This window comes from Falco biarmicus, chromosome 1 (assembly GCF_023638135.1).
Source record: "Falco biarmicus isolate bFalBia1 chromosome 1, bFalBia1.pri, whole genome shotgun sequence".
In the NCBI taxonomy this organism is placed as follows: Eukaryota; Metazoa; Chordata; class Aves; order Falconiformes; family Falconidae; genus Falco; species Falco biarmicus.
The window spans coordinates 42,135,129-42,158,701 of record NC_079288.1 but is presented as its reverse complement, the minus strand read 5'-3'; the positions used below and the strand labels follow the sequence as shown (position 1 = coordinate 42,158,701).

The window sequence follows — 23,573 nt, the reverse complement described above, 5'->3', positions numbered from 1 at the left end:
TAAAATGCAGTTACACTCAAAACCTTCTTTATAATTCTACTTCAGAATTTAGTTCATGTTTGAATACAAATCCCATAAAAAACACAGGCCGGAAGATTCAAATCAATATGCTCAAACCCAGTCACTCAAAAAACACCAGGTCCTGAGTTAGTGTCTGTTGATTTAAGCCATTATAAATCACCACAGTTCAACATTAAGACAGCAAGAGTTACCTCATCTAAAAATCTTTTCTGACACTGTATGAATCAAATGGACTGAAACTGGAGAGATTACTGCATGGAGCTGTCTTAAGTGCCTTGTACGTTTCCCCCAGAAAGGTTTCTGTGCATTTTACAAATTACGCCTAAAGCAAGGTTACAGGGCTGCAGGAAAACTTAGCTCAGGGTTTATTAGAATCCCCAACAGACAGCTGTGGAGAGAACACAAGTGTAATACTGAACAGGTTTTTCTGCTTGCCACTGAGTTTGCTGTGCTCACTGTTGCTTGCTGATGCTCACTGTCACGAGCTCTCTATGCAGCAGCCATTCAAATAAACATTAATTTACGTACTACTTCAGGCTGCATGGAAGGAGAGCAATTTTCAGAGGCACTCAGTACAATAAATCATTCAATGTATGATTCCTTTATCACCAAAATTGTTGAGGAGTAGATCATAAGCAGGGGCATATGGTTGCTAACACAGATCTATGCTGACCTACTGCTGGAGGTTATAGGAGTATGTTCTTGCAGATGTGTCTGCAGATCATCTGCTGATAGAGATATATGTTATGCACAGACCCTCAGTAACTCAGGAGTGAGTTGTGAAAAACACGGTGTGAGTTATGAAAGGGCTAAATTGGACAGGTTTTGGTGAGGGAGAAAACACATATTTTACTTACCTCCTCTCTTCCCTGTTCTAAAATGAAGCAATACAGTGCCTGTTGCTGTGCCATTCCCACTGAATGCAAGAGCAGCAAATTGAGCAGCTATGAAAATGCTGTGCTTGCTTCTGTATTAGCTGCGGTCATCATGGGTGGGTTACAGGTGATGGTACAAGGATGAGGTGTCCACAGAATTTAGACTGTGGACATACTCTTTTTGACCAGGCAGCAAGGTTTCTAGATCTCTGGAGAAGGTTTTCCTTACGGCTTGTAACAGTACAGTACTTAGCTGAATACTACAGCGGAGTCAGTCTGCGAACACTAACAGTAGCTTCCTTCTCCTGACAGCTAATGGGGTTATTTTTATGATGCACATTTTATCAATCAATTTATTTTACGGAAAGAAAATTTCAATGTTCAGTACTTCTGCTGATTTTATGTCTCTTAATGTAGATGTGCCTGCTTTTTATAAAGTACTGCTGTATAGCTCAGTGTGGAAAACTACATCAATAAGTAATCTCAGAGAGATTAAGGGAAATCATGTTTTGGTGTAAGTGCTTATTTAAATATCTTGTCTTTTCTCAGAATTCATTTGCAGACAGCATCAAGCAAACAAATTTACCAAGGTTACTTTTTCATCTCCTGTGTGAAACTGACGATTTTATCAAACGGATGCAGACAGGGCTAAAATGCCCCTAGAAACTTAGATGGGCACTGCTTTGTCTTCCTCCTGCTACCATGGAAATCTTGTGTGGGAAAAGTTATGCAGTATTGCCTTTGGTTAAGGCAAAATAGTTCTCTGCAATTACCTCTCATGCCAAAAGAAGTGACCAAAACACATCTTCATGGGGACCTTGCACAGAGTGTCCAATACTGAACAGCACTAGGTGAGATTCAGACATGCGCGAACATCTGACATTCAGACATCACATGGAGAAGAATGAAATATTGCTCCTTTAGGTATATGCATTTTCAAAAATACAACAGGAATGAACAAAAATGGGTTTTGATACATTACTGAGGTATCAAAGTACAAGCAGGTGTTTAGGACTCAGTCTAAATCTGACGAAGTCTTTGACAAGACTCCCTTGACTTTAAAGGACCTAGGTCATACCTGAATATTCACAAAGATACTGCTGGGCTGGCATATTTTCCCATTATGATAGCAACATTCCTGTTTCCATTTGCTTCAACCAGTTCTGGACAACCCCTGCGTATAAGGGTTAACTAAACCATCATTACCTACATTGGAGTACATTTCCCCTCAGCTGCTCTCCCTGTGCCCCTTCACAGGAATCATTTGGATGTAAATACCACTAAAGAACACAGCAGCAGTCAGCCTCCACCTGACTGGGATATAACATACATCTCCTCTCTCCAAGAATTATGCTCAGTGGAGATGTAGCATGCGATATCCTTACAGAATAAAGCGATAAATTGAACCCACAGTTTATCTAATATTTATATTACATGCATTCCTAGAGACCCCCACATGCCATCTGCAATTCCTATGCACAGTAAGAAGCAGAACATGTCCACATGGCAACACTCAGCCTGTAGACAATAAAGCCAGTTAATGCATGGTTCTTTTATCGTATACTTTGGGTTTTATGCTGGTGAGGTCTACTGAGTCTCATGATGATACTTATTTATGGCCATTTCTGTAGTCCTTACCACTGTAGCATATGAACTCCTCAAAGTTTAATGGCATCCCAAATTAACAACTTCTTCTGAGGAAGTACATAAACCTGAAACATTGTGCTCCAGTTACATTATAAATCTGTGTCACCGCTCCTGAGTGCGCAACAAAACTTCCACTGAGGAAGCAAGTTTATATGGCAGAACCCTCCGTACTAAGCATGCGCCAGCCCAAAGCACCCTTCTCCACGAGCTTAGCCCACTTTGTACAACTGTAGGGACACCTTCCATCTCAAAGAGCTAACCAGGAACAGCCATCCATGTTTCTGCCTCTGTTCAGGAGAGCATGACCCACACTTACTGCCATGGGGATGTTCCATGCCATGTAAACATGTGACTTGAAGTCATCCATCCAGACCTCAGCGGCCCGCAGGGCATTGCGCTTTGCATAGTAATCGATGTCGTTGTTGTAGGGTTTCTTTGTGCGTTCGATATGTGCCACGCGAGAGCAGGGCAACACCTCCATGCTTCCTCCACACTGCCAGACCTGGGAGAGTTGGGGGAAAAACAATGCCATCATATTTTTTTTTCTTTTCCTTTTAAGGTGATCAAACTGCTTCTTTTCAGACGTTGTAGGAAGAATGTTCCCTAGTCAGAGATGGGTACTGTCGAACAACGGAGAACTGCCGTGCAATGTACCTGCTCTGGGGGTGACACCCTCTCTCTGTACATTGACTCTAGATGAGCCTGAGGTTAATGCAGCTGGCTGTGTAAGGTACCTAAGTTTAGATGCCATAAATATGCAAGTCCTTCCCCATAACATCACTATTCTTGGAACCATTAGGGAGAAGACAAATTATAAGGTGGTAACCTCTATCACAGAGACTAATTCAACCTAGTGCTTGTTACTGAAGCCTCAACAAAAATCAATCGTATCATCTGGCTGTGTTTGGCATGTATACATGAAGCCTGCTGCATCAGCTCTCCAAATCAGCTAAGAAACTTTTAATAGCTTAAATGTGACTGCCAGAAAATTATGATCCAAGTTTACTGTACGTAAGCATCTCAGATGACCTATTCCGCACCAGAGCCTTTTATGTGGGGATTTGAACATTGCCTTTGGGAAATAGAAGGAAACAAAATTACCCACATGCACAACACCAACAGAACAAAAGGTATGGAAACACATTTATTTTCTCATTATGGAAACTTAGACTTTGATTGTAAGTCAGTCAATTATTCTTTTCTTTTCCTAATCTAGCCTCCACAGGCTTCACTGATTTTCAGCGCAGCAAATTCTCCCCTTCACAAACACACCTTACTTCATCAGTAAGAAACAAGCAGTGACTTACCTGGTCAGTACAGGACATCCCACGGAAATGTTACCCAGGAATAAAGACACAAGTATTAGCACAGGATGTCTCGGTGAGTCTGGCCATTAACAAAGGGTGTGCTTTTTTAGTGGCGGGGGTTACTGCTACACTCGGCAGTGGCTGTGAGCACGGCAGATGCATTTCTCCCCAGTGCTCCTATGTCCTCGCAGCTGAATACCTGCCAGGCAGCGAGGAAAGGAGGAACCTCTGGTGCAACTATTCATATACCTTTACCTGCAGCTCAGTCACATAAGAAGCAAGAAATGACCACTTACTTCTCCACCCCCGAGGTGATGAAAGTGGATAAAAGGGTCCGAGTGGAGACTGTATCACCCAGCCTTCCCCAACACCTCTGTACCCATACTGTGCAATTTTTTTCCTGTTGATCATTTACTGTCTGAACTCCGTGGTGGGAAATAGAGAACTTGTCTCTCTGAATCACTGAGATTTGGAGTGACGCAGGGGGAGTGAAGCTTATGAGTTTAAGTTCCTTCAGGTCTGCACCTAGTACTATAGCTGAAAAAAAGAAAAGTTATTACAATGTAAGCAATAATCCATTGCTTTCCAAGGTTGCCTTTTACTGAGCATAAGAGCTCATTTTCTAGACAAGATGTACTCCAGAACAATACTGGGGCAGTTCTCCACCTAACCTGCCTTCTCAGGGACAAAGATAAATTGCTTGGGAAGTGGCAGATAAAGTCTTCTCCTCCAGTCTGGCTTTTTTTTTTTTTTTAATACTTTTTAAGGTAATATTTATTTGCTGCTTTCCAAACAGTTCTGTAGTAAATCACTGGCCACTGGAATTTACATTTGACAAATGAGATACACTGAAAAACAGGCTGCTTGTAAATTTGGACAGACATATGCTGAGGGTTTCCAGTGCAAAGGGGAAGTGCTACAGAAAAGAAAGGAATCAATTGATTTTCATGATAAGAAGGGGAAATGAATAGTACACTTTAGTATACTGCTTTAGTATACACACTTTAGTATACTGCTGTTCGCCCAACCCATTCTGGAAGTCAGCTATTTAATGCAGAGCACATTTTTGTTTCTCTTGATATGGCTAATGACCTTGTAATTTTTATTTATATATTTTGGTAGCAGGGGCAAATACATTCTTTGAGTGACAGATTTATTTCCGTCAAATGCCAGTGCTCATGCAAACCCGAAAAGAAAGAGCTACTAAACTGCAACATTAAAGAAAACAGTTTAGCCCATCTGATAATTCAACACAAACAGTTATTTGTCAGTGATAAATTCTCCCCAGATGAAATCTGCAGGGAACTCAGACACCTGCCTACGAAGCAAACCCAACAAAGCCAGGCAGCAGCAGCCTCGGGAGCCAGGACCGGTGGTGCTCAGCGCCAGCGCAAACTTGTGCCGTGGTGTGAGTGCCCCTGCAGCCAGCCAGGCTGCCTCACCTACAGCGGCCCCTCTTCCCCTACCCCCCAGCCCCATTTTGCCCTTCAGAGAGAAAAAAATGCAGGGGAAGGAGGAAAGGAAATAGTTCTTCCTAGTAAGATGCCGATTTACCCCAGATTACTTGTTTTTCTGGGAATACATAACTTTCAACACCAGTGAGGGATGTTTCCCAGGATAAGGATGGGATTTCCAGCCCCAGAGCTGGACATACAGCGCATGGGGCGAGGAGGCAGTTAGATAGCCATGGCGTACATCAGCACGCCACCACTTCTCCGTATCCCAAATAAATGCCACTGCTGCTTGACTACAGGTCACTTTTCAGGCCAGACAAGGCTTGTTTCACTTCGTAAGGATCAGTTACTGCTCGGTGGAGCACAGACACGACTCTGTATCCCCACACCTTTTCAGTGCACTGCCAAGTACCTGAGTGAAACTCTTGTCCTCTCCCTTTTCCACCCCAATGATTACTTAAACTTACACAAAACGAAAGCATTTCACTAGTACAACCACACAGGTGCACCTCAAACTAGCCAAGGTCCCGCTAGGTAAGAGCGGTCGTGAGGTTTAGGTGAATACTCAAGACTTGTGTCTGAGTGAAGAGGATGGGAAGGTTCAGCAGCACCTTCTCCCTGCTGGACACAGAACTGGAAGAAGACACGCGGGATTCAGAAAAACGTTGCCTGTCTGCCTCCAACTAGGAGAAGTCTCTGAAACACAACAAAGGCTGAAAGAATGAGGAAAATTTAACTGCATGGAACAGACAGAGGTGAGTCAGTGGCTGCTCCTGAAACTGGCTGATGCTCCTCCTCTTTTCAGCCAAAACCCTATATTTAATGACTCTTCTTAACAGTAGTAAACAACCCATTTCTTTCTATATCGCGCTATGAAACTGTATCAGAAAAATAATTACAGGCATCTGTATAGCATTTATCAAGCAAGAGTTCTGAAAAGGCCTTACTATGGGAAGTAAACTATTACTGCCTGTAAGCATAAAATGATGCCCAGGTCCCTCCAAACTGACGCATTTCAGGCACTCAGAGGAAAATGACTTTGATATCTATGACTCATCTTCCGGGATAACAACACATTTCCAGCCCAAGTTACTCCTCTCAGACTGAGTTGCCAATATTAAATGTGCGTTTCAAGGTTCATTTACTGAGAACGTGGAAGCGGAACAGTCTCTCCGAGCTTCTCCCTACAAGGGTGTACGTCGCTGAAAAAGCACACACAGCCTTCTTTTTCCCATGGAGAGGAGAATCCCCAGTAGCAAACCTTGTTGCTGGCATCACAGCATGCATTCATCAAACCTGTATGGTGGGGCAACAGCCCAGCCCCCCTGAAGGCAAGGTGGGTATGGGCTGCAAGGATGCCCGGGGCTGGGCATGGGGTAGCTCCAGCCTGTGAGCAGCAGCAGAGAAGCAAACAGGCTTCAGATCCGTGCGTGCCTCAGCTGGGTGCAGCTGCCACAGCCCAGCCACTTGGCTTTGCCTCCGCAAGCGTCACACTGTGCAACATTTTAGACGTGATCAAGTAATTCCAAGAGACACTCAATTTATTTGCTAATTGTAGTTAATTTATAATTTCACTGTTGCTCTTTAGGCTGCTATAAACAAAATTTATAGCAATATAAATGTTACCATAGCTGTCTTACCTTAGCATTTTTACTGCTAATTATCTCAATCAACTTTTCTATAAGCAGACATATCCAGTATTACAGAAGAACAAGTACCCACATCAGTGGTAAATTACAAACTGAATGGTAATGTTCACGGTTTGCGCTACAATGATTTACTGGCACTAATTATTAGCTATTTCTGTACACCTAAGATATGGCTGACCTGCAGAAAAGCGTTTACCATTTGTTACACAGTAGTCAATCAAACATTATATTCTAGGCATCAAAGGAAAACTGAGACGCAACAGTGTTTTGTCCACCACAATCTAAACTGTGCATCCCCAAAGTTCTCGCAATACAGCTTGGGTACGTGACTGAGAAAGGCTAATAAACTACTATGCTTTAACTCTTGCCAAGCACAAAGAAATTTTCTGGGGAAACACATTTTCCCACAGGTACTTGTTGCTGAAGGTACAAGCTACCATTTTTAGTAGGATTTTTTAAAAAATATTTGTTTCCTAAAAAAGATCCAGAACAGGTTTTAAGAGAACTGTCTTTTTTGAATGAAATTATTTGGAAGTACAGTTTCAAAAAGAAAAAAAACAACACTTGTGATCAAAATCCAGGCATTTTGGGAGAGAGGAAAGGAGGCAAAGCAAAGTGAAATGAAAAATGCCATCAATCCAATTGGCCCTTTTGGTGAAAGAACAGTTTCTTATCTTAAAGAAAAAAAGTTAAACAACAAGCCTGGTGACTGCTGAAGCAGGATGTAATGCTGGCTGGACTGCTGGGCTAATAAATTCCCAAGTCATGGCAATATATATAGAGAGAACATTGCTGACATGGTCTCCAGCTCTGCAGGTAAGACTTATTTCCAATAGCATCATGTCCTGCTGAGCGAATGTCAGAGCTCAAAAACCATCATGGGATTTAACACCCAGGCGAGCCTTTTGCAGTGGGGTAGCTGCAGCTCCCACGGGGCTCACGCTGTCACCAGCAGCGCTCTGCACTCCATAGACTCTGTGCTCTGTAAATGGAAAAGCACCCACATTACCGCCAGCCTTCTGTTTTTTTCCAAAATATATGTTTATTGACTAATGAGTTGAGAGATTCATGCCAAAAATGGTAATGAAATTCCAGCATTGTGTGGCCATTCTTTTCCATGTTTTAGGCATGTGAGTGAAGGGGTTGCCTGCAGTCTACAAGTCACTAATACTAGAGATTTTTCATCATTATATTCATTCAGTCAAAAACTCCAAACACAAAGCTTCATAAGTTAATGTATGTCATTATTGCGTACACTAAGTCGACTGTACAGGGTTATTTAATTTGGTACATATGATCTCAGTAAAAACAAAACCTGTACGTAAAAATAAAAAAGGCTTTGGTATGAAGGCACAGCTGAGGAGACAGTTAACTCAACTTGGAAAACTTAGATGGGAAAGAAAGATCATGATCCTTAAGAGCTTTGTATCCTGCTGTGAATTTCACAGTTTAAACACCTCAGTGCTCAGTGAGAGAGAAAAATAAGAGTTTCAGACTCTCTGTTGCAACTATTTTTTCCATTAAATACATTTGGTTCAAACAGTTGGAGAGATGAGATAATCAAGACCACAAATAGCAGAAAGGAGACTTCTCTGTGTGTGTGATTTGCTTCCAAATAATTACCCTTTGCTAACAATTTCACAGCCTCTTTTAACAGACACTCAGTTCTGTCCGTTGGCCTCAACACTGCAAGTTCACGGATGCCAAAGCAGCTCCCACACTGAGCGAACCAGGCATTTGCAACACATTGGCCTCCACCTCTTAAAACCAGCTGAGTAACCACTGGGCCACTTTTCCAAAAGAGAGGTGGGATTAGTCCTGCTCTCTAAGAAAACAGAAAAATCAAGCCATTAATGAAATTTGCAGTAATTTGAGATTTGGGGCCCATTTTTCATAATTAGAAGTTCTCTGGAGTTGGTGCCAGCAGGGACTGTTACTGTACAACCTGCAGTTGTGTCGCAGCAGCTTCGTGCTTAGTAGCTCTTCCCAAGAACTGGGGGAAATTTCAGTGGTCCTTTGCTGACAGGAATAATCGCTGTCTACAACTTCCAGCAGTAAGAAAGCAGGAAGAATCAGCTTCAAAACACGCGTGTGGCAGCAGGGTTCCCTCATTTCCAATGTGCCCAGCAGAGCACGTTACCTGGCATTTCTGCAGCGGCTTCTGCCAGAGGCAGCACTTCGGAGGTGGATGTTCAGCACATTCTGAAACAAAACTCTTTTGCTAGAACTGGGCTCTGATGTTTTATAAAAACAGTTCTGAACTCCATATAAGCAGCACTTCATAGAAGTAGCCTTTCAGATTTCAGACTTTCTTCTCTGTGCAAAGGCAACAGAAGAGACGGAGGAGTTTTTAAAGCAGTTCAGATATCCCTGCTTTATGATGTCCCAGCATGGGAATTCTTAAAATTCAGGGATCTCTGGTTTTCTTCGATTTTCAAAGCAAAGTCTACCAAAGACAGATGTCTTCTGGACTACCCACACACACCTACGGCAGGACTGGAAAAGATTCTCCTATCATGAAAGGGTTTCCAACTGTTTCAGAATTTTTCCTGACCTAAATTGTCAAGAATAACATCAATCTTAAATGTTTTTACTAGTTGAAACACAGCTTTTTGTCACCTCTATTGTTCTCCCCCCAAAAAGTTACCCCCAAAGTGTTTTGCTTAAACTGAATCACTGATGATTTTCAGAAGATCTGTTTGGTGTTAAAAGCTTTTTTAACATAAGCATATTTCAGTCTGAAAAGTCAGTTAAAACTGAAACCCCAAACCTTTGTCACAAAACCAGCAAAATACTATCTTTTAACAACCTCAAAAAAGTTATTAGTTCTCATTTAGAAATTTTACCAAAGCACAGCCTTTTCCACAGAAGTCTTTTTGTTTTAATTTATCAGCTGCAAAAGCCTCAAGCCCCTGCCCCTCACTCTGTAAGGGGGCAGTGGGCTCACAGCCCTGCACAGAGTGCACATGGCCTGAGATAAAGGCGTCGTAAATTACTGCAACAGACCATCCAAATGATGGGATCTGACAGGGTGATTAAACGGTGTTTCCTCAAGGTGAAAAAGGTCTAAGTACTTTCTGGCAAAAGGTGCAACACCTGAAGGGCAGGACGACACAGAACCCAGGCAGTAAATTCACCACAGCAGGCACCACTGGGCCCTTCTCAGCTCTTTTAACACCACTGTGCAAAATAAAGTCCATGCCTACAGCAAAGTTACAGGAAAATTCCTATGCAGAAAATCAAACACGAGGAGAACTCTTAACATTAAAAACATGCATGGAAGACAATGCTGTAGTTTCAGCCTCTCCTTCCAGCCAGCCACGGACCAACAAGGTCTGAATCAGAAGGGATTCTTCCAGGTAAATTTGAAACATGAAAGGATCCTTTCCCATCCGAAACACAGGAGCTCTCCAGTTACCCCCCAGTCCTTAATGGGTGTGGAACTCTAACGGTGCCCACTCTAGAAGCAAAAAATTTGCATGAATGTAGCACACTTACGGTTCTTGCATCTCCAATATTGACAGCTTACATAGTTCACTGAAAACTGATTTTTCAAAGTAATTTATAGCCTGACATATCCTTTCTTTCTAATGGGGTTTTATGGGTATTCTTTCTTCCACACAGTCTCTGTGCTGACTAGAGAGTCACATGTAATCAGATGTGCTAGAGAAAGCACTCTCTTCTGCTTTTCACTTCGCATAGGAAGCTGTTAGAAACTAGGGAGCTGTCATAATCAAACACATCATATGGAAAAATCAATCACGTGGTCTCATTTTGTTCATCAACTACATTTTTATCATCAGCTTTAAAGGCAACCATAATTATGGTTTAAAAAAGTCCTAACTCTTATTTCTCAAAATAGCCTGTGCTATTTAATGGTGCACTTACAGAGTGCAAAAATCTTTCCATGCTGGGACAAAACAGCCTACATCAGAAAGACTTTTAGCTGCCAAGAAAAGATTTGAAAAAAAGGAAGAAATCACATCTCCAGACCCACAGATCATATGTTTGTTGATGATTTCAGGATAACTAGCTGACCAATGCCTGCAAGTTACGGGACCCAACAGGGTCCCTGCTTGACTGATGACACTATCTCTGTCCCCATCCCTGCCATTGTGGTTTCAACTCCGCTAACAGCAGTTTATAAATAATCTGCTAATAGCAGATATATAGGGAGCATGCCACAATCTCACACGTAAATGCCAATTCTGACACTAGGATAGTCTTACTAACGTAGGTGTGTAAATTCCTAGCCCCTCCTAGTCTTGCTGCCCTGTGGGGCTGGGAACACACGCTGTGTTCATGGACTATTGAATTTGGAGGGCTGAATTTCACCTGGGGCTCTCCTCATGGATTTTTTTCCATCTGATGCAGCATGAACTTAATTTGAGGACAGAATCATAGATATGGAGGATAGAGCAGACAGTCATATGAATCTTTAGTATATGTTTGGCACTGGTATTACCTATTATTAATATTTCTGTTGCCCCAGCAATGAATACTTGGAAGCTAGGTGCTTTTCCCAAAACTACTACACAAGGGCGTATTGTTAGATCCTCTAGTGGTCCTCCAGTGTAAGGTTTCCAGGCAGATTCAAAATGGCACCTTTAAAACAATTTCATAGATACTTTATTAGCCCTTAAAATATGTTAGAATTGATTGGAGTTTGACCTCTTAGTTTTGTTCCCTTGGGGTTTTCTAATATTTACGGATTAATTGCTTTCAGACAAAAAAGGCAGTGGGGCCATAATGTTCTTGCAATGAGACACTCAATTGATACATGTTTTTTAAATTTCTCTGGTGACTCTTCAGTAGAAAATGTGAAGGTTGCCCTTCACATATTTCTTAGAGGTTACAAAGAACCCCAAGCTAGCTAAGATCTCAGATGTGACAATAGTGAGAAGATAAAACTCTCCTGTTAACCCTCTTAGCAGAAGAAACGAGATAAGTGTGAAGAAATTGAAACATGTTCTAGAGAAACTCACTCAGCAACTGCTATCTTGCTGTAAAGATAAACTTTGTGTGTAAAGAACTGAGTCCAATAAATGAATAGACTAGGTGCTACGGGAGGGAGAAGATTGGATTTAAAATATTAAAAATGTCCCACAGACTTTAACCACTAATCCGATCTCCATAAACCTGTATTTTGCAAGATTTTCTACAAATGCTATTGCACCTTTGAAAAAAGCATGTCTAGGGAAGAAGGTCATTATTTTGTGTGTTCCTTTCTGCAAGGAAAATTCCAGACTCTCTGAAACGCCTTGGTGATGGGGGATGAAACCTTCAGAGAAAGAAGAGCAAGCTGGTGACGCCTAGGCTAGCTGCGCTGTGCAACACCGCATCGGCCGTGTGTGACCTGTGGGTTTCAAATGTGCATTAACTGGGATGGAAAGACTAAAATGTCACTCCAAACCGAGGTAGTCAGGAATTCTTGTTTGCCGCTAGGAAAGCTCATCTATAACTGCAGTGATACTGGTCAATGCCCACCCACTCTGGTAAGACTGTTTCCTGAGGAGCTGGTGAGAAGGCTTCACAGCCAAGCATAACACAGCAGGAGTCAAGCATGAGGCTGAAATGATGGCAAAACACAGCCAGGTTTTAACTCAAATTGTACAAGAGCTTATGCAGATACCAGACTTCCATCACTGGGCTCTGGAGCCTGCTCCTCATTCCCAGTCCCGAGCTCCTAGCACTCACATGGCTGCAAAGCAGGCAAGCACGGTGTACAGGCAAGGCTGGTATGGTCTATATCGCTGACCTTGGGTGCAGACAAGCACCCTTTCTCTACCATCAACCTCATTCACATCATTGCTTAGGGATGGCATGAGGGTCTGCCAGGAGTGGAAGCATCCAGGAATGGTGACAGGGAGAAAAGACAGCCCATCTAAGGACAAGCTTTTCATTTTCAAAGACCTGTTTTTCTTAGCAAATGAATGAATATTGGCACCTCAAAATGCTCCAGGAGATGTTAACAGCTACTATCATGTAAGCTACAGGCACAGAAAAGAGACTGCTTTGAGGCATACCCTTAAACTTCACAGACTAGAGATTACTCTCTCTGAATTCTCAAGTCTGAAAGAGGCTGCAGATATCTTCTCCTGGTCTAGAGGCATGCTGGGTTTTGCAAGCCCCAATCATTTTTCCTTGAATAAAAGTAAATGCAATTTGGTATCTCTAATTTAGTTTGGTAATTGTCCCAGACAAATGCTTCTCATAACACATTCTTTAAGAACGCATTTCACAAGAATAATTTTCTGTCTTACAAATTTACTCAACTGTTCCCCGAATCAATAGAACTGCTGTCAGTCATTTCTGCAAATCCATCTGCACAGACACTGTTTGTACTGTAACTGTTAAAATTCAACAAATCAGCTTTGGAAAAATGCAATCCACATGGGATACATGACACAGCATTAAAGACCAGCCCATCACCCTCATTCCTCACTCCTCATTCATCCAGTTGCTCTAGGTTGCTTCTTTTCCACTTACCCCAAAAGACCATAGAGAAAATCTCCCTCTAAATTCAAAGCCTCAGTGAGGGATAAAGGCATATGCACATAGAGCTTGTATCAGAAAACCTGCAGCTGAGCTCCTGAAACATTTACGTTCTTAGGAAAATACCTGTTTTGCCAGACTCTGAGCTTTATTCACCTGCACCAAACCACCAAATAATGCTGACTAGTCAATTCAGAAGCTTCTCCTGAAACACAAGAAGCAGTAGACTAGCTGCCACAGTCCAGTGCTCACTTGGGCACTACTAAAGAGGCTCAGGACTAGAACAGCCAAGCACAGCAGCAGTCCAAACCAGGTCGAAGCGCATTGTGAGATGCCAGGGGGAGATTAGCGAGAGTAATGAAGGTCAGAGCAGGGACGCCTTGCTTGACATGTGTACGTGTTCACATGACACTTCCATAAAATTCTCTTGAAGAATACAAAACCAACTCACAAAGAACAGAACTGGGGTGCTTTCTAAAAAACATCACTGATAAAATAACTGCATTGACCACACTTGCCAATGCTGCCTCAATTTCCACTAATACACCAAGGTTAGTATATTCCTCAGTCATTCACCTACTCAATCACTGGCTGAACAAACTGAGAGGCATTCAATCTGTAAACCATGACTTTCTAAACCTTTGACCTCCTATTGGAAAGTCTTACCTAAAACCAGAAACTGGTACTTAGTCGTTTTATACCTTTGGCCCATTAGTTTAATTCCAGTGATGTTTACAAGACTCTGTAGTAACAACAAATCAGTCTTTCAGGTAATGTAGCAGGGCACTGTGCTTTTGACCTGTTCCACCCTTACCTTAGCCAGGGCCATCACCTACGGACACTGTTCACAAAGCAACAGCTCCTTCAGAAATCAATTTTTCTTCAAGAAACTCATCTCCTTAGTGGGGAAAAAACCACCCTGGTCAGTACAGAGGACTAGATTTCATTAGAACCCATCACATGAACTAGTTTAAACACATCTGAGAGCTAAAGCCAAAGATGGTCCTATTTAAATGGAGTTTGTATGCCCCTGGTTTAGGTTCAGGATTGGGCTTTGGATCTGTGATCAAATGAGGACAGCCTTTGAGCTTCTGAGGGGAAGAATTGTTCCATGTTTCAAACCTCTTCCATTTGATTTGGTATCTCAAGTGAACAGGGATTATTTCCTCTGAATAAATTTAAGCAAAAATTGGACCTCCAACCCAGAAGCAAAACTAAAAGCCTTTGCCAAAGCCAGGTCCTAGAATTAAAAACACCCACACTTGAGTTGTTCTATTCATAGCACCAAATTTCAAATTTAAACTTTCTGCATTCTGAAAGAAAACAAGGGAAAAAAATTAAACTGCCAGTCTGGAGTCATATACACCAGTGCATGTAGCAGCTGAATTACAAAATCACAGAACGGCTGAAGTTGGAAGGGACCTCTGTAAGTCACCTGGTCCAACCCCCCCGCTCAAGCAGGGCCACGTAGAGTCAACTTGCCCAGGACCACGTTCCAGTGGCTTTTGAATATCTCCAGTGAAGAAGACTCTCTGGGCAACCTCTCAACATTGTCTCAACAGTCTGATTTCAATTAACTTTCTTAAAAATGGCAAATGAAATGGTTTTCATGCTATTTAGGGTGCCTATCCTGGCATGGCTGGGAGATAAAATACTTTGCAGAATGGGCAGACAGCAAGCGTGTAACTCAAGGGCACCTCTTCTAACAGGCGGGCAAACACATTAGCCTAGAACCAGCCAGAACCTCTACCTGCATCTCCCTTCAGTTGTTACCTACGCTAAGCCAGGGTGAAGGTACAAGGCAAAAGTTGTTCAAATTTTTCTTTTTTATTCCCCAAAGCGAGTTCTCATCTTCCTTGTGTAATACTATTAGTCCACACTTTCAGCCTTTTGCTAAAGAAATAATACTTTACTGCATGTTCAACCTTCAGTAAGAAGGCTGAAAAATGATAAAACGCTTCCTGGAATTTTAGCTGAGACCACAGGGAGGAAGAATAAAGACTGGAATTTATTGATGCTTCCATTAGAATAAAGTCTTTCCTGAATAAGAAAATATTGAAACAGACTGTCTAATGAAGTGATCACAAAGGGTCTTTTCAAAGGACCTTAAGTGCCGTCGTCCTCATTTGTTTTCTCTTTCCACAACAGCCCCTTAAAATGATCTTTGTGTATTGTCTGCACTAAATCCTGCAGGGCTGTTACTTCATTTTAAAGAACAAAGCTTTTAGGCTGGGAGGGATTCATTCAGTGAGAGCTATTATGCTTATTGTGACTCTGCTGCAGAGCCAAGGGATTTACTATATGCTCATTAGATCCTGCTTTGTTCCAAAACAATCTTTTACAATGCAAATTTTAGCATGCTGATCTACTTAGAATAACACTTTCAAATAAAGGCTATTAAAGTAAAAGCTTCTTCTAATGCAGAAATGCTAAAAACTCAGATTAATTACTAATATTTTAGACCATGAAGACATCTGGTGTCTCAGCTTAAATTCAGCTTTGAACACGGTTACAAGCAGCCACAAGGACTCAGTGTTATGGGTACAAAGCAGCACCAAGGACGGTCACGGAGCTCAGAGGCCACATTACAAAGCCATCAGAAATGAGGTGCGATTGTCACCTGGCTTCTTGGTGGCTGGCATACGAAAGACTTGATTCATTCAGGCAGCGGCACCTGAAGCATTGAGGCATGAAGAGGCCTCACCAGCAGAGATGTTTGCTCACCAAGACCTCTAAGGAAGCTACACCAGACGGGAGGTGCGAGCTCTCCACAGCCCTGCTAGGTGACATTGGGGTGCTGGAGCGTGTCCAGTGATGGGCCGCAGGGCTGGGGCACAAGTGCTATGAGGAGTGGCTGGGGGGGGAGGGGGGCTGGGGGTGTTCAGCCCAGAGAGGAGGGGGCTCAGGGGGCACCTGATCGCTCTCTACAAACACCTGACAGGGGCTGGAGGAGGGGGAGGTCGGTCTCTGCTCCCAGGTAACAAGTGACAGGACAAGAGGAAACAGCCTCAAGTTACACCAGGGAGGTTTAGATTGGATATTAGGAAGAATTTCTTCACGGAAAGGGCGGTCAGGCACTGGCACAGGCTGCCCAGGGAGGTGGTGGAGTCCCCATCCCATCCCCATCCCTGGGGGCTCTTAACAAGCCTGTAGATGTGGTGCTCAGGGCCATGGCTCAGCCGTGGGCTTGGCAGTGCTGGGTTAACGGTTGGACCTGATGATCTCAAAGGTCTTTTCCAACCTGAATGGTTCTATAATTCTACAATCATTTCCAAGGTAGTGCTGATGAAAAAAGAGAAAGCAAGGGAAATGTAGCTGGAAAAAATGGCAGAAGTGAGCAGAAACAACTCACTTGAGTTCTGATGCTGGCTGTTCAGCACTCAGGGTGCTGTGACAGTTTCCATCTCTTGGGAGCACTCTTTAAATTCACGTTTGGCAGCTGTGACTTGCAGAGGGTGTTGATGATGTGAGGTGCATTCTTGTTTTTCAAAGCATTAATTCTGTCTTGTTCCTCCTCTATGACCTTCCCAAAGGAGCGGTTGTATGAACACAGGACGATGAAAATTATCATCCAGGAGATATACCTGATAGCTCATTCTTAATAGTTCTATAAATCTCACTAAGTCTTAGTGCTTTAAGTGTGCAGCAGAGATAACGCTGCTGTAAGGAATAGTGTGAACCCATCTCTCCTGAGTACAGAAACCAGCCAGTCTAGTAGCACTATATTAAAGCATTCTCTCTTGTATTCTGATTAGCAGAACTCAAGCTGGAGGTAGAATTTATGCCGAAACCCCTCTCTCGGAAGATAATTAATAAAATACCAGAGGTGAGCATCAAGGAAAAAAAATAGTTCGCTAGCAGAAGCACTAACAAATCATTATAGTAATTCCAGACATCCTTTCCCACACACCCATTCCAAATCAGACCAGCAAACTAAACATGCAACGTATATTTAAAAAAACCCAAAATCACCACCTGCTTATACTGGACAAGTTGATCTGGTGGGAATAAGCACCTGGTCACTCACTAAACCAACACATTATTACTGAATTCAGATGACGTCCTGTTTACACAATAAGCATCGAATCCTTAATAAACCTAAGATGCAGTTGTGCGTGAGCATGGCTTTCACAGGGAACACTTATTTCGGTCAGATGACAAACCCATGATGAAGGTTCTCCTCCCAGGGAAAACAACCAGTGCTATAGGAAGGTGCTGAAGGAGGGGAGCTGCCACAGACGACTGCAATAAGCTGCCTGAAACATGTCTCTGAAGTCTGAAACACACACTTCCACCGCACTGCCTTCTCGCCCAGGCACAGCTCCCTTGGCAGCTACCGAGCTGCGAAGAGAATGTGGGAAAAATCCGAAGTATCTCTGGCGAGTCTGTTACAACATGCTTTGACTTCACCTTTCTGACTGGAGGACAGCACGAGCACGTGTCTGGAACGATTTTTGGATACTTTAGAGGAAACGCACAAAGGCAGAGAAGAGGAACTTTAACAGAAGGAAGTGCTGTTACGTCCTAGTCATTCACTCTGCTTAAATGCTTTATTGCTACTATTAACGGACAGGTAATAACATTAATCACAGGCTGTGAAGTAACTGACAAACTAAGCTGTTTTGTATGAACAGACAGCTTAGTATAGTCACCTAAAGAGCTGGTAAAGGGATGCAATTTGGGCAAAACACAAAAGAAAAAGGCTGTTTGTGATTTTGATGGACAAGTCCCTAAAGAATCTCCAAATCCTAGGACTGCAAAGCAGGCTGTCAAATTTGTAGATTTGTTGCCTCTCCAGGGAAATCTGAAGTGAGGTCTATCACCAAAGACAGCCTTGTACTGGTTCTTTTCATTTCATTTCTTCAGGACCCGCTATTCCCATCTACAAAGATTTAGACTAAGGCTTGCTTTAGTTGACAAATCCTTTTGTTTGGAGGAATTTTTAATTTTTTTTCCTGTTGTATAATGAAACCAACAGAAATGTATTGATGGTGACGTATAAAAGTTTGCTAGGCATGTTTTTATTCTTTAAACCAGATAGGACATATTCCATCTAGCATAACAATATGAAAATACACATAAACATTTGGCAGTATTTTTCCCCCAAGAGCTAAAAGTGTCCTCACAATCAAACACTGTAAATATTAGCTTCAGTTTATTGGGAAGATAGTGTCCTGTATTATTAAAGTACTGAACAAATAAGGGATGTTCTTTGTTTGCAAGAGATTTTAGAAGTTAAATATATATAGATACAGATATGGTTTCAAATTGATCCAAAAATGTGCTTGGCATTTCAAGGTCTTTGGCAACTCGAAACATGGAAAGAAAGTTCATTTCAGATCAAGCAAACTATGTTGTTTCAACAACATCTGAAAATACCCTATTTTGAGAACATAATTTAATGAATTCTTTTTCTCAACAGATGTATTTAGATATAAAATATTTTTTTAAAATATTTGGAATATTACTGTCCCATTATAAACAGAAATATCATTAGTTGATGACATAGAAAACATTGACATTTACCTTTTGCCTTTTTAAGGCTTCCTTAATGAAGTCATTAATCATCATTCTTCAGTCATAGGCTGGGAACCTACACATGACACCCTTCAATCTAGGGACAGTCTTGAAAACAAACTGTGGAGAAGAAAGCCCCGTGCTCCAAGCCCAGTCCAGGTCCTCCACCTTGGATTTACCGCTTTGTGCAAAGCCAAAGAGGAAGGTAACCTACAGCTAATAGAATTTCACCTAAATTAATCTCTCGTACTGCTGCCCTATGCCCGACAGCCTCATGCTGATCCACGTGGTGACATTATCACCCTGGAATCCGCAGCAGCTCGCTGCCTGGGGACAGCTGCAAGGCAGAGCTCAGCAGAGGTTAGAAATGGTTCTGTATCATCCTTCCTTGCTCTTATCCAAGGACTTTCATCCCGGCACCTGAGAGCGGTTTGCAGACACCCTCGGTGAGCAGGGAGAACAATATCCCGATCTCACAAACTAGCAAATGAAAACAGCTGTTTTTCGTATCACCTCGCAGTGACTCTGTCCTTACAAAACTCCTTTGCCCCCATGAGCTACTTAGCATGGAAAGGGTTAGAACAACCAGGGTACATTAGACGAAGATTTCAGAGAACACTTAGACAACTAGTTTATACAGTGTGCTCATGCCTCCCCCTCCATCCTGTCCCTCGTTACCCTCCCCTAGCCCTGCACAGCGCCGCCTCTCTGCATCCCACACACAGCTAAATGTTGGAAGGGATTACAGTGCAAATGTGCACTCACGAACACGGCACCGCTTGACTCCTGATGAACTGAGCAAGCCAGAGCTAGTTATATATAGCACAGTCACGAAATACAGGTATCAGCACAAAACTGACCTCAAAAGGATGTCAGATGTGACCAGAAAAGTACTGCATTAGAATAAGTACAGAGTTTACTTAATGACCCATGGCATTTTATCTTCTCAGACAATTGCTGTAGTTTTACTCGAAAATATACACTTCAACTACAGCTTGACTAAAATAAATAAATAAAACCCGCTCCTCAGTTAGTCCAATAATTTTTTATTTCTGGAGAATAGTAGTAATGACTAAATAGTACTTTGCTCCATGAAAGTCTGAATTTCCAAGAACTAAAAGGGACAGTGGCACAGGATTAAGTAGTCCTTTCATCACATGGCTGGTGTGTTTTATCCCTGCTGGGTCACAACTGCTCTTCATTTACCAAGCCCCAGGTTTTATCTATTTGTTTGTGGAGCCTTTGTTGTAAACATTCTGGGCTGCCAAAGAAATAATAAAGTCTTTCTTACTTTTCTTTTTCAGCCTAAATACAATTCTCTGTTAAGAAACCTTTCCTGGTAAAACCGGATGAATGATTAAAAAACCCCACCCAAACAACTACAGGGGTTGCATTGCTTTGCCTATCATCTGTAAGAAAATTTGAAAAAAATACAGCTCTACATCATTTTTATGAAGGCACTTTTCCAGACTTCCAGTTCATTTAATTTTGCCCTAGAGCATCTTCACTGTGAGTAACATGGAGTACAATCCACTTGTCTGTCCCATTGCCCCTAAATAATCTCTTTCCATCTTCTCTCAGAGCCAGGCTGTCACAAGCAGCATAATACCTCTACAGAGATGAAATAAGACAAAAGCAATAACCACAGCCAAGGCCCCCAGGGATTTCCTCACTAGCTCTAACTACAGTGTCCACTGTATCAAAATCCTGCCTTGTTGCCCTGTATCAACGTTTACATGCTCTGCTGCTTCTACCACTCACATTTTCAGAGGAATTCCTGCCTCATCATCTGATTTGTCAGGCGATGGCAACAACTGTTTCCTTTCCCCATTTCTCCTGTCACTGTCACCCTGTGCCAACCAACTCTGGTCACAGCCTCTGCTCTACAACCGAACCGTGCTGGGAATTTCCATTACTGTATGAAGGATGCCGTATTTTTTAAAAAAATGATTCAAGTACCCTGTAACACCACAGGGGAAAGAGCTTTGTGGCTGCTTATGTCCTGTTGCTGAAACTAAAGGGCAGACTGCATGGTTTGATCTGGCTGGCTCAGGCGACGACCTTGTCCCAGAGGTCTTTGTGCCAGTCCTGGTTCATTCTTCCTGCCCCCCCCACACCCCCATCCCCAAGAGATTACAACTCCTTGAGCTGGTTACGCAAATACCCTGTAATCTGGGTAAGTTATAATTCAAAATGATACAGCCTAGTTTAAACACTTAATAATAGGAGCTGCAACCCTGTATCATTTTGGCAGATTTGGGAAGATTAAGTGTGCAGCTGAGGTTTAAGGGTATGGTAATCTCCGTTTCAGGATGAAGACACAGGGAAGGCAATGTATTTTTCACTAGCTTTGCCAGAAACAAAATGCCTGACTGTAATTTATGCTAGCATGGACCTGTTAAAGGGTGAATTTCAGTTTTTTAGAAGAGGAGTACTGTGGCTGTTAAAGTGACAGCAGCTATGGAAGCCTCAGTCATACCCAGACGTACACATGCACATACTGAAACACCAGAAGCATTTCAGAGATCCCCTGAAAGATCGACATGGACAGAATGAAGCATTTCCTCCCATCTGCCATAGAACTAAAACTTTTTCAAACTCACAGCTGAACCTATGGCAGAGACAAAAACGAACTCAGGTTTTCCAACTTTGGGGCGAGTGCCTTAGCTGAAAGATCATCCTAACACAACCTGCTAAGGTCAGTCTATGGGCTCTGCACAGAACATTCAGAGTTTTTACTTGTTAGCAGATCTCTGCAACCTTTCTGGCCAGGAAACATCACTTCTACTCAGTATTTCAAAATTTGTGTTCAACCCAGTTTTTCTCACCTTTATTTTTTTGAACTGAAATCCTCCTTGGTGCTTTGCTAGGAATGTGAGCTGAGGAGCCCTGGCAGCCCCAGGTGCAGCAAGACACGCGAGCAAGGGCAGCACTCCGGTGAACACACCAGGAGCTGCCCAGGGAGCCCCTGGGCTCCAGAGCCCTGCACCGGTGGGCTGCTGAGGAACATGATCTGGTGAGAGACTGGGCAAATTCAGAGAAGCCAAATCAAATAGTCTGTGTGGAATAAGATGAATGTAATGAATCATTGCCTTCCAATTAAGAAATAACCTCCTAATTTTTTTCCCCAGTGTAGTTTAACTGGAATCCTCCTTCCTGATTAGATTCAGTGTTACTGATGGTCCCCAGAAAACAGGCTAATAAATTCACAGGCTGACAGTTACATACAAGTTATGAAAATATAAAGACACTGTTCTTAAAGATATCTAAATACTGTCTCCCAATATCTGCAACAACTCATGTCAAAACGCCTTGGTGAGGGCTCAGTGGAAGCACCTGCTCCCTTGAGGGAATGTCACGTATATCCAACGTCTACCTGCATTCACGTGCACACAGACATGCAACACAACTCAGTGGAGCATCTCAAGGTGGTGGCCAGTAATCACTAGAAAACTCTGCAGGTAAACCTGCCCCATAGCTGCACTTGTCAAGTTTCCAGTCTTCAGGTGGAACAGTTTGTGCAAATGGCCCAAGAGAAAGTACTTCTCTTCCTCTGACAAATTAACTGTATTTCACCAGTGTTCCCTCTAGAGTGTGTTTTTAAATCTCAGAAATATGCCATACTGTAAGACTTAACAAGCCCAATCTATTTTCTGAGAGAAGTCCAAGAGACTGTTTGATAACTAGCTGCATGGGAAGAAGTTCCTGGTCCTAGCTCTTTAATGTGGCAGAAAAAGGCATAATGAAATCTAATAATTGGTAGCTAATGATAAAGAAATTCTGATTGCAGAATTAATTGGGGTTTTTAATCAACAAAGATAATTAAACATGGAACAGCTTACTGGCAATTTCTCTACTAGTGTAAGCTTTTTGCAGTGAGGCTAGGAATTTTCAAAACCTACCAAAACCCAGAAATTACGGGGTATCAGTGCAAGCTGCTGAGTCAGGATCTTGGCCCTCCGTCAGGCAGTTGAAAGAAACCTGCTAGAAGGTGGGGGATTTAACCTTGCAGATCAAACTGCCTCGGAGTTGTGGAGGAAGAAAATACCATGGCTCAAAAGAAAGCCTGACAATGCGCAAACTCCACTTCTCCAATTTTTGTAAGTTATATGAAACTTTTATGTATTAGAAATTAATCAGGCAAGCTTTCTAGACTGCGTTTAATCCAGCCTAACAATCCTTTGACACAAAATCAAAATTTCTTCAAATAATATTTCTTCCCTTAAACTTCTCAAGCTTCAATTATTGTAACTACAGAGCAAGAGACACAGGTGGAGGTTAATAACTCCTTCACAAGGGGAAAAGCCACACACAGAGGGCAGCATCTTCTGGTAACCCAAGACATAATAGAGCAATGTCTTCCTCTGCCTGTAATCACTAAGGATGCACAGTGAGCCGAAGTTATCAAGCAGAACAAACCTAATGCACGCGAGAGCGGTACAGTCATGGGTTTGTACTAATAAACTCCAGAGCAGGCAGGAAGCAACAGCTACTACTAAACAGGTGCCATGGCCAGAACTAAGCATGCTATGTGACAACACCTCAGAAGCAAATGTTCTGTAAATGTCTTCCTCAAATAGAAAGCGAAAACTTTATCTTTAAGCTAGC

At 42.4% G+C, this 23,573-nt stretch overlaps 1 protein-coding gene across 3 annotated transcripts in view; it reads right to left on the bottom strand.

Moving 5' to 3' along the window:
• The window catches only part of GALNT9 (polypeptide N-acetylgalactosaminyltransferase 9), a 273,921-nt gene that overhangs the window by 19,688 nt on the left and 230,660 nt on the right, over window positions 1-23,573 (bottom strand). For all 3 annotated transcript variants that reach the window (XM_056341904.1, XM_056341895.1, XM_056341910.1), the window contains one exon: window positions 2,860-3,045. In XM_056341904.1, coding sequence (XP_056197879.1) covers window positions 2,860-3,045 — 186 coding nt within the window. The remainder of the gene's footprint in view (window positions 1-2,859; window positions 3,046-23,573) is intronic.